At 37.3% G+C, this 15,897-nt stretch overlaps 1 protein-coding gene across 6 annotated transcripts in view; it reads left to right on the forward strand.

Annotated features, from left to right (window-relative positions):
- CTNNA3 (catenin alpha 3) overlaps positions 1 to 15,897 on the forward strand; it is a 1,829,362-nt gene that overhangs the window by 948,875 nt on the left and 864,590 nt on the right. For all 6 annotated transcript variants that reach the window (XM_043476813.1, XM_043476816.1, XM_043476818.1 and 3 more), the window contains exon 8: positions 7,466 to 7,546. In XM_043476813.1, coding sequence (XP_043332748.1) covers positions 7,466 to 7,546 — 81 coding nt within the window. The remainder of the gene's footprint in view (positions 1 to 7,465; positions 7,547 to 15,897) is intronic.

A 15,897-nucleotide genomic window follows, 5' to 3' on the forward strand; every position in this document is an offset into this window, starting at 1 on the left:
TAGAATCTGTGCCTCTGCTATGTGTTAAGCATAAAATATTTTAAACCTAGTTCTGTAGAAAGGAACTAATTTAAGGTCATCAAAATTCATCTTTACCATGAATAAAGATTTCCTATTTAAAAGGAAATGTGTTATTTTAAAAGGTTGAATAAAATGGCATACATTTAAAAAGCAAATAGAAAATATAACAAAATAATAACAACAAATGTTTCTTGGTTTTTAAACTCTGTATAGGTTTTCTGTCTGCACACAAAAAAAATTTCTTTTGACTATGAATTAGATAACTTTTCATTTGCATTTAACCTCACCCCTTAATATTTGAGACTTCCTAGTATTTGTGAGGTCAGCATCATGGCCTTCCTATTTCAAATGTCTTCTTTTATTTGTACCACTGCAGATTTATATTATGTAAACATTTTTCCAACACATTTTAAACAACTGTCTATGCAAGAAATTGTACAAAACAGTAGCATATTCTATAATTTTTAAAGATAACATTGCCCTTTTATGGAATTTTAAAGTTGGAAATATGGGAACAATTTGGGGTAAATCTTCATTTTATGGGTGTGGAAATTAAGGTCTAGAAATATTATGGGATTTGCCAAGGATCATTCCATCTTTCCTCTATTTATTCAAAAAATAACCTCTGAGATCTTACTATGTGCAAAGCACTGTGCTAGGTAATATGAGGGACAATTACATGTACAGAGTTTCTCTCCCTCAAGGACTGTACAGTCTAGTGAGAGATACTGTTTTCTTTTCTTCACCCTCCAGCATCTGCCAGCATCATCCTACCCAAGTTACTCATTCAGAGTCCTTAAGGCTATTTTCTTCTTCCTGACTGGCACTGAAAACTCAGCCTTTGAGCACTGGTGCTAAACTGAATCTTGGAAGCAGAGTTTTCAGTAACACAGAAAAGAATATCTTTATTGCTTTGCCAGGCAGATGGGAACACAGGAGGATCATGCCTCTCAAAACTGTGTCCCAACCTCGAAGGATTTGGTGAAGTGTTTAAATGGCAACCCACTCCAGTATTCTTGCCTGGAGAATCCCATGGATGGAGGAGCGTGGTATGCTACAGTCCACAGGGTCGCAAAGAGTCAGGCATGACTGAGCAACTTCACTTTTCTTTCTTTTCTTTCTTTTAGAGCAATAGTTCAAGGATAGAGTTGCTGATGAGGGTCAGTGTGGGCAGGGCCTGCACTCCTTTAACCTGGCCTCAGGTGGTCTCCTGATGAGTTTCTCAAGCTTATCAAACTGTGATATTCTCTTGGAACATCTTTCCTTTGGTGGGGGTTTTAGTTCTGCAGACCTGAAAGATACTATTATGTTGATCCCTTGAGGAGGAACCAGTACCCTGTCCCAGGGTTGCACTATTGTTTCTTGTGGGAAAGACTAGAGAGATCTTCAAGAAAATTAGAGATACCAAGGGAACATTTCATGCAAAGATGGGCACAGTAAAGGATAGATATGGTATGGGCCTAACAGAAGCAGAAGATATTTAGAAGAGGTAACAAGAATACACAGAAGAACTTTACAAAAAAGATCTTCATGACCTAGATAATCATGACCACGATGGTGTGATCACTCACCTAGAGCCAGACATCCTGGAATGCGAAGTCAAGTAGGCCTTAGGAAGCATCACTAGGAACAAAGCTAGTGGAGGTGATGGAATTCCAGTTGAGCTATTTCAAATCCTAAAAGATGATGCTGTGAAAGTGCTGCACTCTTTCTGCCAACACATTTGGAAAACTCAGCAGCGGCCACAGGACTGGAAAAGGTCAGCTTTCATTTCAATCTCAAAGAAAGACAATGCCAATGATTGTTCAAACTACCACAAAATTGCATTCATCTCACAGGCTAGCAAGTAATGCTCAAAATTCTTCAAGCCAGGCTTCAACAGTACATGAAATGTGAACTTCCAGATGTTCAAGCTGGATTTAGAAAAGGCAGAGGAACCAGAGATCAAATTTCCAATATCTGTTGGATCATAGAAAAAGCAAGAGAATTTGAGAAAAGCATCTACTTCTGTTTTATTGATTATGCCAAAGCTTCTGACTGTACATCACAACAAACTGGAAAATTCTTCAACAGATGGGACTCCCAGACCACCTGACCTGCCTCCTGAGAAATCTGTATGCAGGTCAAGAAGTAACAGTTAGAACCAAACATGGAAAAGCAGACTGGTTCCAAATTGGAAAAGAGTACATCAAGGATGTATATTGTCACCCTGCTTATTTAACTTATATGCAGAGTACATCATGTGAAATGCAAGGCTGGATGAAAGCACAAGGTGAAATCAAGATTGCTGGAAGAAATATCAATAACCTCAGATATGCGTATGACACCACCCTTATGGCAGAAAGTGAAGAGGAACTAAACAGCCTCTTGATGAAAGTGAAAGAGGAGAGTGAAAAAGCTGGCTTAAAACTCAACATTCAGAAAACTAAGATCATGGCACCCAGTCCCATCACTTCATGGCAAATAGATGGGGAAACAATGGAAACAGTGACAGCCTTTATATTCTTGGGCTCTAAAATCACTGCAGATGGTGAAATAAGCCATGAAATTAAAAGACACTTGCTCCTTGGAAGAAAAGCTATGAAAAACCTAGACAGCATGTTAAAAAGCAGAGACATTACTTGATGACAAAGGTCCATGTAGTCAAAGCTATGGTTTTTCCAGTAGTCATATATGAATGTGAGAATTGGACTATAAAGAAAGTTGAGCACTGAAGAATTGATGCTTTTGAAGTGTGGTGTTGGAGAAGACGTTTGAGAGTCCCTTGGACTGCAAGGAGATCCAACCAGTGCATCCTAAAGGAAATCAATTTTGAATATTCATTGGAAGGACTGATGCTGAAGCTGAATCTCCAATACTTTGGCCACCTGATGTGAAGAACTGACTCGTTGGAAAAGACCCTGATGCTGGGAAGATTGAAGGTAGGAGAAGAAGGGGGTGACAGAGGATGAGATGGTTGGATGGCATCACTGAGTCGATGAACATGAGTTTGAGCAAGCTCTGGGAGTTGGTGATGAATAGGGAAGCCTGGCATGCTACAATCCATGGGGTCAAAAGAGTCGGACTAGGCTGAGTGATTGAACTGAACTGTTTCTTGTCTGCTCCTCCCTTGTCTACGCATCTCCTCCCTTCCCTGATTAACATCTGTCTGAATTTGCCTTTTTGAACTCATGGAAGTGTGAGTCTGTTCCCTACAAATAAGAAATGAGGGACATGGAAGGCTTCCATGCCCAGTACCCCACAGGGTCCTGCTCAGTTTCATGACAGCCGCTGCTTTAATTTTCACACTTTTCTTCTCTCCTGTGGACTGTTGCTGCAGCCATCTAATTCTTTGGTGTGTCTCTATTCTTAATCTCCTCAAATATCAATACATTCTTCAAACTCCAGCCAGACTGATATATTTGAAATAAGGTTCTATCTGTAACTCACCTGCTCTGAGTTCCCAAGCTGTGATTGTGTATTGCCTAGAAAATAAAAGATTCATTAACATATCTCATTAATGTTTGATGAGTAAATATGGGAGTAGATCCTGTGGGACTTTGAACACTGTGATCAAAATTTGTTCTTAATTCCATGAGAAATGGGAGTAGAGGGAAGATTTTTGGAACAAAGAAGAGGACAGAATTAGATCTCTAGTTTCTTTGCTAAACACCTTGAGAGTTTGGTTTTTTTGTTTGTCTGTTTGTTTGTTTATTTCTTGTTCATTATTTTATTCTCAAATAAAAGGTGACTTGTGAAAAAGTAGGAATTCATTATACATTTGAATAAACAAAAGTATATTTTGGAACAGTGCTGTTGAATACAGTTTTCTGAAATAAGAGATGTGTATCTGTGCTATACAGTACAGAAGCCACTAGACACATGTGGCTATTGTTCATTTTAAATAAACTGAGGGATTGAATTTGTAATACTATTTAATTTGAATAGCCACATATGACTGTTAGCTATCATATTAAACAATCCAATGTTAGAAAGTTCTCCCTAGCCAGGGTCCCAAATAGAATACAGATGGAACACTCAAACTCAGATAATTCAAGGAGAGTTTATTTCTGTAGTGATGTTTTCCAAATATGTAGGTAGCTTTAGGGAACCACATGAGACAGAGTAATTGACTGTGGTAGTTGTATGGGAGCAATGGTTAAGCGGAATTCACGGGAAGACTCATAGTTAAGATTTACAAGCCTAGATCACATTGGGACAGGTTTCCCTTTTCTCTTTCCTGTGTTTCCATCACCCTCCCCTTCCTTTCTTCTCTTTCACCCTGACTTTTTATTGGGTCCTTGCTCTGTTTATCCAGATTTATTTGGCTCAGTCAAAATATTCATTATATTATGAATATTCATATTATAGCATTCACAAAGTTATAATATTCATAATAAAATTAGTATATTCAATAATAAGTTAATGGAGTTTCATTGAATGAAGTCTGTACTCAAAACTGTTCTTTTTGAGATAGTCTTTGCTGGCAGTGTATTTACGGATGAAGAATATGATTGTTTTCCCTGTATAGTGCTCATCTCTGCTGTGTTTTCTGAGTTTTTCTCCTCGCCCTTTACTGTAAGTGGTACATTTTTCCATTAGTAGGACTGTGCTGACCCTAAATGTTCTGTTAAAGCTTCCTTTGAGGGGCATCTTCTCTTCTGAGCATTGGGAATATAGGCAGGCTCTTGACTGTTAGCTGTGATTATGTTTTAATATCCTGCTCTTTCAGTCCCTTACCTCAGCACATACAATTCACCTTCAGTCCCAGCTCATTGCTTGATGATTTGTTGAGGCTTTGAAAACAGAAGGAATGAGGGCTTTTAAGTAGAATGGGGCTATTTTTTCTTGCTTTATTTATTTTTACGCCATGCAAAAGGATTAAAGAGGCATAAAGTGGCTTGACTGAGCCAAATAAATCTGTATAAACAGAGCAAGGACCCAATAAAAAGCTGGGGGTGAAAGAGAAGAAATGTGGGGGAGGGGGATGGAAACACAGGGATGAGAGAAAGGAAAGCTTTATATTTCTTGAAATTATAGTGACTGTTTTTTAGTATCTGGAGAACAAAATGTCTTTGACCCAATTAAACCTTTTAAACTAAGGTGAAACTCTGAGGAGAAATTAGGAAATCATCTTTACAGTCCTTATTTAATCTCTTTCTGCTGTCACCCACTGTCATCCTTTATTAAAGTTTTCTGTGTCGTTGCTGTTAACTCTGAGGAAGTTGACATCTTTTAGTTGTTCTGATGAATCATATCACAGAAACTAGTGAGTTTTTATGACCAACACCGCAGAAATCTTTCGTGTTATTACTGATGCCTGTGTGTGTTGGGGGTGGGAGGTGTCTCTCGGTCTGTCCTATTCCTTCCTCTGATTGACGATCTCTGCTTTTGTGAAGTGGAAAGAGACAATCAAGAGCTAACATTGCATTAAACTAGAGGATAAGGGATAGATTCTTTAGGTAAAATTGAAACTGTCTTATAGCCTACTGTACTGGTGGCAATCCAAGTAATTGCCACCGTGGCCTTATTGCTGTGACATTTAGAATTTTATTTCTCTCTCTTACTTCTCCCTTCTTCCTTTACCCACTTCATTCATTGGAGACAGTCTCCACCATGCATACACTGCATACTCACTCTCAAAAGGAAAATGTGGTCAAGGACTTAGTAACCCTCTACTGTGCTTCCCCCACGAGGTATCCGGAGATGTGTGGGGTCAATTGTTGGCTGTCACAGTACCTGGGCATTGTTACTGGAATTTAGTAGACTGGTCTGTGGATGCCCCATAACTTTCTGTGTACTCAATGGGCTCAAATGGTGGTGCTTTTGAATCATAAATATCAGTAATGTTACTGCTGAGCAAAACTAGTTCTAACTGAGGTTTACATGGGTACCAGCAACCTTGGCTAACAGAGGATTTTAGCTGTGCCTTGATAAGCAGATGCTAAAATCTCTTGTAGTAGGTTCTTGATAAAACTATATTGTGTTTTGAATCAAGTTGTTTATTTATAAACTAGTCAATACTATTTAATAAATTCTATACAAGTTACTTTCAGGAATTAAAAAAAAAAGATATACTTGCCAACGTCAAGATTCTAACATTACTGTAAAGGTGATTAACCTGTACAGAAACAAAATGAGCATTTTGGGAAAATTTTTAAATGCTATTAGATCATTTTATCAGAACAAGGAGAGGTGAGGGCTTACTTTTGAGCACAGGTATTGGGGGGGGGCGGTAACTGAGTGGAGACCATTAAGAAACAGGTAAGATTTTAATAGAAAATGATTTGGGGAGACACTTGCTACAATCAAAGATATATGTAAGAACTTGGGAGAAGAGCGAGAAATGTATAGAAATATTGTTCCTGTTAAGAATAGGACTTAAAACCATGTGGCAGAAGATTTGACTAAAATCACAGATTTCGGTAGAATATAAATGGTCTTGAACTTCTTTTAAAGGAGTCTTTCCACTTGGAGATATGGATTCATATATGAGTTTAGTCATTGGGAGCAGCATATGGCACATTGCCTAATGTTCTATGCTTCCTCTTAATGCCCTTTCATACTGTCCATGATGTAAACTCCTTCAGTTATCAGCTGCTTAAACCTGCTTTCCTGATTTTCAAGGTCTCCTGTCAAGAGCCCTTTCAGTTTATAATTTTAAATAGTAGCAATATTCCTAGAGGTGAATCACATAATGATTTTTTTCAATCTCTTTTATATAAGATATTACTAGAAAAGTATGATTAGATTCAATTCCGTTGTCTCCCACAAAAGTAATATGTAGAAAATACCAACCAAGGTGACTCTCTATGTGCTTAATAGCCTAAAGATTTAGGTTAAGGATATAATAGAACTGTTCAGCTTAAAGGACAAGAAGGTGTTGCACAAATTATCCCAAAGAGCCAAAAACGGCGTCCAGTTTTTACTTGAAATGATTTGTTCTTGGAATATTGTCAGCTAAATTTGTGGTCAACTTTTGCAAATTGTATGAATTTGCACTGCATATTTTATTTAGTGTTTAGCAAAACTCCAATATGGCTCTGCATAACTTACACAATACACCACGAAAATGACTTCAGAAACTCCCACAGAAGTTGACAAATTGGGCATCTAATGCTTTTAAGCTAATTGCATGCTTTGCAGTTAGAGTCGACTTATTAAGAATGAAGATCAGGGTTTCTTGGAGATAATGCTCTGCCTACTGCCACTCTGAATGCAGTCTGACCCTATATCAAAAATATTACAGAAGCTTAAAGAAGAAAATAATGTGAACTTTAACCACCATTCAAACTTACTCTTAAGTGAAGTACTCATGAATCATATGCAGTATCATAGCAGTTTTGAGACCTATTCTTGAATGTTCAAGCTGTTATTTTCAGGAAATTTAGAAAGCAGATTGCTAAGTGATAAAGAGTAATTCAATACCATTGCTTATGCCTTTTTTTTTTTTCCTCCCTTGCAGACTGGAAAAAAGGAAAGGAGTAATACCCTGAATATTGCAATAGAAAATATGTGTAAGAAGACAAGAGACCTTCGCAGACAGGTGAGTGAAAAGAAAGATGTGGAGACAAACACCAAGTAGAAATAACCTTTTTTTTTTTTCTTTTTAAATTAATTTAGAACACAGAGCAAGAACAGTGAATATATACTTTCCACATTTACATAACTCACCCATTTTTGTGGCAAACATAAAGTAGAAGAAAGTGACAATATCAAGCAGGGTTACATTCAAATGCTGGCCCTGCTATCATCAGTTATGAGATCTCAGGAACAGATTTCACCTTTCTAAGCCTCTCCAGACCCAGAAAATGGAATTAATAATACATGATAGGGCTTTGAGGTTGAAATGAAATGCCTCCAAGTGCCTGGTACATAGTAAATTTTTAGAGACTGTTGGTAAATTGATTATATTAGATTAAAAATCTAATATTTTATTTTTTTATTATCAAAATGCTTAAAGGAAACAGCTAGTCATTTGGAGACCCTACCGATTTCCCCTTCTAACTCTTCAGGATGCTTCAGAAATTAGTTCCTGTTTAAGTTAAGGCTCCTTTTAACCTTAGGTTATCAGGAAGATAGGATTAGAAAGGATTTATTAAGTATAACAGAAGTCTAGTATTATGCCACAAGTTATATATTTTTTTCCTCCAGAAATATGAAGACTCAGCTATTTTTAAAGACTTTTGCTTTCTGTTCTTTTCCACTATTTAATAGCTGGAGTTCTTTTGCACATACAGCTTTAACTTGGTCACCATTAACTTATAAAAGAAGGGCAAAAACTTTTCACCCGTAAGCTTTTAATGCAATATATTATTGTGGGTTAGTGGGAAAATTTAGTAAAACAGCCTGAACAATCTTTTAATTCAGAAGTAGATTTGGAAATAGAATAAATAGGGATCCTCAGCCAGTTAATAATTGCTGTGTAAAAGCACAATTTTGAAGGCTGGGGAAATTCCAGTTTCTCAACTTTTTGACCTGCATGCAAATCCTAGTTCTACTATTAGCACTTAAAATCATGGAATGTAAGAGCTGAAAGGAACTTAGCACAACCTGTCTTAAGATGCAAATGAGAAAGCAGGCTATTCTGGTAAGGCGATCTGTCTGAGGAAGGAGCACTGAGCCAATACCCAGCCACAACCTACACCCAACTCAGGAATTCTCACCCTCAGGACTATCCTCCTGGGTAGTTGTGTAATTTTCATTCTCTGTGTTCAGGATTCTACCCCATCTGCTCTTCCCAGAACTTGAAAAAGTTGTTACTATGAGCGATTAACAACTGTGTCTTTCATTCCGGTATCTCTAACTGCGTTCAACAATGTTATACACAAAGAACTGATGTACATTTATATCTCCAAAGCTTTTGGAATCATTATTTTTCTTAAAAAACAAAAAACAAAAAAAAAAAAAAGAAAGTTAAGATAAAGCAATCCTTTGTGTGTAGGATTACCAGATTTAGCAAATCAAAGTACAGGATGCCCAGTTAGATTTGAATTTCAGATTTACAGCAAACAAATATTGCATGGGAACATAATTATATATATATTTTTAAAAAGCTGTGTTTATCTGAAATTCAAATTTAACCAGGAATCTTATATTGTATCTCAAAATCATACTTTGATTTCAACCCCACATCATCAGTGAGATAGGGAAAGAGCATGGGGGTTATTATCTTACTTCATAGTAAGAGAATGTAATAGTAGGCTCATAGAGGACTGCTGTATTCCAGAGTTATGAAAATTTCCTGTGGTTTCACAGGTCCACATATAATTTTTTTTTTGGTTAAATATTGCTGTTTAACACAGCACCAAGAATAATAGCAACCACTTTATTGTTTCACGATTCCGTGGGTTGGCAGGGTGGGGATGTCAGGGGGTCCATTTCTATAGCATTTTCACTTGCAGTCTCCCATGTACTGGTAGTTAAAATGATGTCTGGATTCAGGGCTTAGTATTTGACTCTAGCAGGGGAGTGTGGACTTCTTACATGTTGGTTCAAGGATCCAAGAGAAGAAAGACAGAAGTTGCAGGCCCTCTTAACACCTTATTTCAAAAGTCACCAGGATCTTGTTTCCTCCACATTCTGTTGATCAGAATACTACAAATTCTGCTCCAGGTCAACAGGGACAAGCAAAAACATCCTCTTACGGGAAAAGTGGAGTGTGTATATAGGAAGATGGGATTGTTAAGAGCTGTCTTTGGAGACATCGTGGTCTTCAATGTGAGTTGAGACAGTTGCTATGATTTGTTCTCAGTATTCTTGCTTGCCTTCCCAAGAACTTCATTTTCCATCGTGATGTTTATGCTTGTGGCAATAATAAAAGCCAAGCAACATGAGTCAGCTCTGCCTCTTCTTCTTCTTGCAAAATTTGTTAAGCAGTTGGTTTTAAGCATCTTCTATATACTTTTCACACAGGAAGGAGAAAGCTCCTACCCTTGCAATGTTTTTCTTCAGAATATTTAATATTCTTGTTCTAGATATGTGGGTTTTGATTGTTTGTTTGTTTTTAGTTAAAAAAAAAAAGATATAAAGCCCATCTCTCTGCTGATTCATCTGAATTCATTTGTTAACCCATAGCCTGTCCATTGACGATACAGAAACATTTTAGCTCAGAGAATCAGAGGATTTCATCTGCAATGAATGAGATAAATTGCTTAGACATAGCTGGGAAGAAGCAGATTATACATTTTGGGGTAACACAGATAAATGTCTTACATGTGACTTACTGTTCTTTTGTTTCAAATAAATAATTTTTCTTTTCTTGCTCTGTGACTTCATTGGCTGTTGTACTAGAGAACAAAGACAAAAGTCGTGGGCGCTGTGTTTTAGCTTCTCTGTAATTTGGCCCCAACTTAATTCTCATAATTCTTAATGTTCCTTCTTCTTTTGCTTTCTTCCTCAGTTCTTCCTCCTCACCACACCAGCACAGTAACCTTTTCTCTGGATGGTGTACTTACTCATCACCAAATTTCCCACCACTTCCATCTCTACCTACAGACACATACACATCTTTGTATATGTGGATTGGTGCTGACTTGTTCTGCTTATTCCCTATACAACTCCACAACTCCTAATTGATTGAGAAAGTTTAATATAAATGCTACTTCTGCCATGAAAGCTTTGCCATTTTTATCAGCTAGAATTCCTCTTTTTTTCTCCTGGAGTGCTTATAGCATTGATAGTTGTTTTAAAGCAGTAACCATATTCTGTTTGTGTTTCTCTTATTTAGTGGCTTTTTCTTCACAATGGATTTTAAATCCTTAAAATGATAGTTATAAGAGCATCTCTCATTTAGCAAATGTTTTCTGTAGCTCTAACCACTGTAGTACTTACATTATGGGTTTTATCTCCCCCCAAAAGAAACAGTGCCATAGCGTTATTATCTCAATCTCTCAAGTAAGTCAGTTTACCTAGCAAACTGGTAGAGCCGAGGTTTCAGCCCAAGTCCATCTAATCCCAGCCCAAATTTGTGACCACTCTTCCAGGGGCCAGGGATAATGGCCTTTTCATTGTCAGAACTTTCAGTATGTAATACACTGATTTATAATATTTTTTTCTTCCTTAGTATGTATTTTACATGTTTTTACATTTTCAATTTTCTTCTTCCTTTAATTTCTTTTCTCATTTATTTGAGAGCTGCATACATATTGAAATTCTATATAAGGAAGATTTTTTTTAAACCCTCTTTACCTCATTAAAAAAACTAAATCAAATATATTCCACTTCTACTGAATTATGCAGAGTGAAACAGATACTGGATTTCACTAAAGGCAGACTAATTTTTCATATATTAATATATTGAGAAATAATTGTTTCATTAATGCAAAAATAAAGACGTATGTTATGTCAAATAAAATAGGTTCTGGTGAAAACAAACAAAACAGTTTGATTTATTCTATAGTTGCTGAATTGATGAATTGCTATAGTCATCTCTTCTCCTTGTTGGGAGTTCAGTTCAGCTCAGTCACTCAGTCGTGTCTGACTCTTTGCGAGCCCATGGACTGCAGCACGCTGACTTCCCTGTCTATCACCAACTCCTGGAGCTTACTCAAATTCATGTCCATTGAGTTGGTGATGCCATCCAACCATCTCATATTCTGTCATCCCCTTCTCCTCCTGCCTTCAATCTTTCCTAGCATCAGGATTTTTTCCAGTGAGTCAGTTTTTTGCACCAGGTGGCCAAAGTTTCGGAGTTTCAGCTTCAGCATGAGTCCTTCCAATGAATATTCAGGACTGATTTCCTTTAGGATGGACTGGCTGGATCTCCTTGAAGTCCAAGGGACTCTCGAGAGTCTTCTCCAATACCACAGTTCAAAAGCATCAATTCTTCAGCGCTCAGCCTTCTTTATAGTCCAACTCACACATCCATACATGACTACTGGAAAAACTATAGCTTTGACAGACAGACCTTTGTTGGCAAAGTAATGTCTCCGCTTTTTAATATGCTGTCTAGATTTGTCATAGCTTTTCTTCCAAGGAGCAAGCATCTTTTAATTTCATGGCTTATTTCACCATCTGCAGTGATTTTAGAGCCCAAAAGTTAGTCTGTCACTGTTTCCATTGTTTCCCCATCTATTTGCCATGAAGTGATGGAACCAGGTGCCATGATCTTAGTTTTCTGAATGTTGAGTTTTAAGCCAGCTTTTTCACTCTCCTCTTTCACTTTCATCAAGATGCTCTTTAGTTCTTCTTCACTTTCTGCCATAAGCATGGTGTCATCTGCATATCTGAGGTTATTGATATTTCTCCTGGCAATCTTGATTCCAGCTTATGCTTTATCCAGCCCAGCATTTCTCATGATATACTCTGCATGTAAGTTAAATAATCAGGGTGACAATATATGGCTTTGATGTACTCCTTTCCAATTTGGAACCAGTCAGTTGTTCCATGTCTGGTTCTTACTGTCGCTTCTTGACCTGCATACAGATTTCTCAGGAGGCAGGTCAGGTGGTCTGGTATTCCCATCTCTTTTAGAATTTTGTTGGGAGTACCAGGGCCTACTCATAAATATATATGTAGGTTCTTGTACCTACTCCTTATCATTTTCATCATCAAATAATAAGTGTCCATAAGATACACATCTCATTAAGCTGACATAGCATGCATATGCTGAATTATTACATTATTATTATATAAAATAATATTATTATGTTATATAATAATAAATATTATTATATAACATAATAATTAACATAGTTTTGAAAGTCATATTTTGCTACTTGACTTAAAATGGCATTCATATACACAAATATTAGTTTTATGGTTTCCTTAGGATGATTCTTTTCTAAAACACTTTCTTTCCTTTTCACTTCTCTTCTACTCATAATTTTTCTCTTCCTTTATTTGGTAGGGGTGAGGGTGTTCAGGGTTTTCTTACAGTTTTAAGGCATAGCTCCCACTTTTGGGTTTCCATTGTAGAGAAATATAGTATTTTATTTGAGATCCCAAACCATTTACATCAGTGGGGAATAGAAAAATTGATGTCTCAAAGCCTTTTATTAAACTGTAGTAAGAAAAGGTGGAAAACCCCTCAATTTAGTTTTGTGCCTGGAAGCTTTCATTCCTGACCACAAACAGATATTTATTGAAAATACATACCTCTAACTCCTATTGTCCTCTCACTAACTTCGGATTTAAGTGCTGTGGCTTCTAAGAAAAATGTCCTATTTTCACATTGGCATGTTGGATTCTTCTTTAAAGTTTTTTTTCATACAAGTGAAAGGAATTAACTGTTTCACTTGGCAGGAAAATAATATAGAAATAAACAAGATAGAGCCTACTTAGTTATCACACTTGGATATTGATGACTGTGCAATTTCAATGAAAAAAATCCCATATGAATATGTCAGAACATATAAAGGAAGTTTCTTAGCATAGCATTCAGGGTCTTCCATAGTTTGTCCCTATATTCATTTATAGTTTTATCTCATTTCCTCTTTCACAGCCAGCCATAATACAGGAGATGGCAGACTTAAACTCAGTGTTTTGCAAAAAGTGGCAAAGTGAACATCAATGGGCTGTTTATGTAAGACATCAGAGTCTGTTACTTGCTATGTGAGCAAACAGTGCTAACACCAGATGCATGTGTCTACTTTGTATTGGATTCTCCTGAAAGCAGATCCGAAGACTGAGGCCTTTATTCAGGTCATTTATTTCAGAGGTAATTACTAGCAGCAAGTGTAAAAGAACCTCAAGCAAAAAAGAACAGGCAGGAAAGGAGGAACCAATATATTATTGAGGTTGTCACTATAGGCATCAGTTGCTTAAGGACCTCTGAGAAGGGACAGAATGTCTCCCAGAATTGTCTGATCAGTAGATGGAAGCTGAGAATTTTATCCAGTAGCTCCCATCACCATTGGATGAGGGTTGCTTCTAATGGTGTTGAGTTTCCAGAACTTGCAGACTATTTGTGCTTGACCTGAGAATCTCATAGAGACTTGGAGCAGGCCCTGAGAAGGAATAACAGAATGAAGCATGGAATGCACTTGAGGTGGTATATCTTTGGAGGACATGGAACTGTCCCCAGGAATAACAGCCGGAATCAGAGACTGGTCCAATGGATGAGATGTAAAGTGCCAAAGGCCTCTAATGTAGTCTGTAATCATAGCTATGAATGTGATGGTAAATGATCATAAATCAGTAAGAGAGATGATCTGGTGAGAAAAGGGTGGATTGATTGTGTTAATTGTGCTGTTTGTGGTTTGCTTGGGGTGAAGGTGCTTTCAAAAGAGAAGATGTCCCCCTGCCTGCTGACTGCGTGCTATACCTTAAGGGTATCTCTCATGTCTAACACAAATTGCCATTTTCTGGCCATTTCCTTGTCATCTTTTACTCTTTCTGTCTGAATTTTGTTATTTTTACCTCAGATACCTTTCACTGTTTCCATTCTGCCTAAGGAAATCCTATTTCAATCTTTAGCACCATATTCCAGTCACATCAGATGCTTGTGATTTGGGAGGATCTATTTTCTTTGCTCGTGATAATCTCTATTCCTAGAATATGATGTTTGCCAGCTCCAACTCTTAACATCCTAATCAGTTTTTTAAATGAATTATATATGTCACATCCTTATAGAAATCTCCTTAACCATGACAGTCAATTGTTTTTTATTTGTTTGCACTTCCTATAAGATACTCATCAAACTCTGTCTCACTTCCTCCCTAAGTTACCCCATCCTGTCATTCTATTATTCCCCAAATTGCTTCAAATGGTGCTTTGCCCTTAGATAGACAACTCAAAATGAATTTGTTACATTGAATGAATATACAAATACCGAAGATTCATTTTGCTCATTATGCATGATAGTATCTTATATCAGGTAATTTTAGCCATTTTCCAACAGAATCATGAAAACATTGGCACAGAACTTATTTGAAAGCATATTTTCCAGTTTTTCTGTCTTGTCCTACTGAATATAATATGTGGTACCCTTTTTCTTGGTTATCATATTATGTAGTTAGCAACACGTCTTAGGAAAAAAGCAAAAAATGTGTTCTGAAGTAATAGAACCGGACATGGAGCAACGGACAGCTTCCAAATTGGGAAAGGAGCACGTCAAGGCTGTATACTGTCATGCTGCTTATTTAACTTATATGCAGAGTACATCATGTGAAATGCAAGGCTGGATGAAACAGAAGCTAGAGTCAAGATTGCAGGAAGAAATATCAGTAACCTCAGTTATGCAGATGACACCACCCTTATGGCAGAAAGTGAAGGGGAACTAAACAGCCTCTTAATGAAAATGAAAGAGGATAGTGAAAAAGCTGGCTTAAATCTTAACATTCAAAAAACTAAGATCATGGCATCCAGTCCCATTACTTCATGGCAAATAGATGGGGAAACATTGAAAACAGTGACAGACTTTATTATCCTGGGGTCCAAAATCACTGCAGATGATGACTGCAGCCATGAAATTAAAACTCTTGCTCCTTGGAGGAAAAGTTGTGACAAACCTAAATAGTGTATTAAAAAGCAGAGATATACTTTGCCAACAAAGGTCTGTAGAGTCAAAGCTATAGTTTTTCCAGTAGTCATGTGAGATGTTGTACCATAAAGAAGGCTGAACATTGAAGAATTGATGCTTTTGAACTGTGGTGTTGGAGAAGACTCTTGAGAGTCCCTTGGACTGCAAGGAGATCAAACCAGTCAGTCCTAAAGGAAATCAACCCTGAATATCCATTAGAAAGACTGATGCTGAAGCTCCAATACTCTGGCCACCTGATACATAGAGTTGACTCACTGGAAAAGACCCTGATGCTGGGAAACATTGATTGCAGAAGGAGAAGGGAACAAGAGAAGACAAGATGGTTGAATGGCATCACTGACTCAGTGGATGTGAGTTTGAGCAAACTCCGGGAGATGGTGAGGGATAGGGATACCTGGGCTGCTATAGTCCAT

Source organism: Cervus canadensis, chromosome 8 (genome assembly GCF_019320065.1).
Source record: "Cervus canadensis isolate Bull #8, Minnesota chromosome 8, ASM1932006v1, whole genome shotgun sequence".
NCBI lineage: Eukaryota > Metazoa > Chordata > Mammalia > Artiodactyla > Cervidae > Cervus > Cervus canadensis.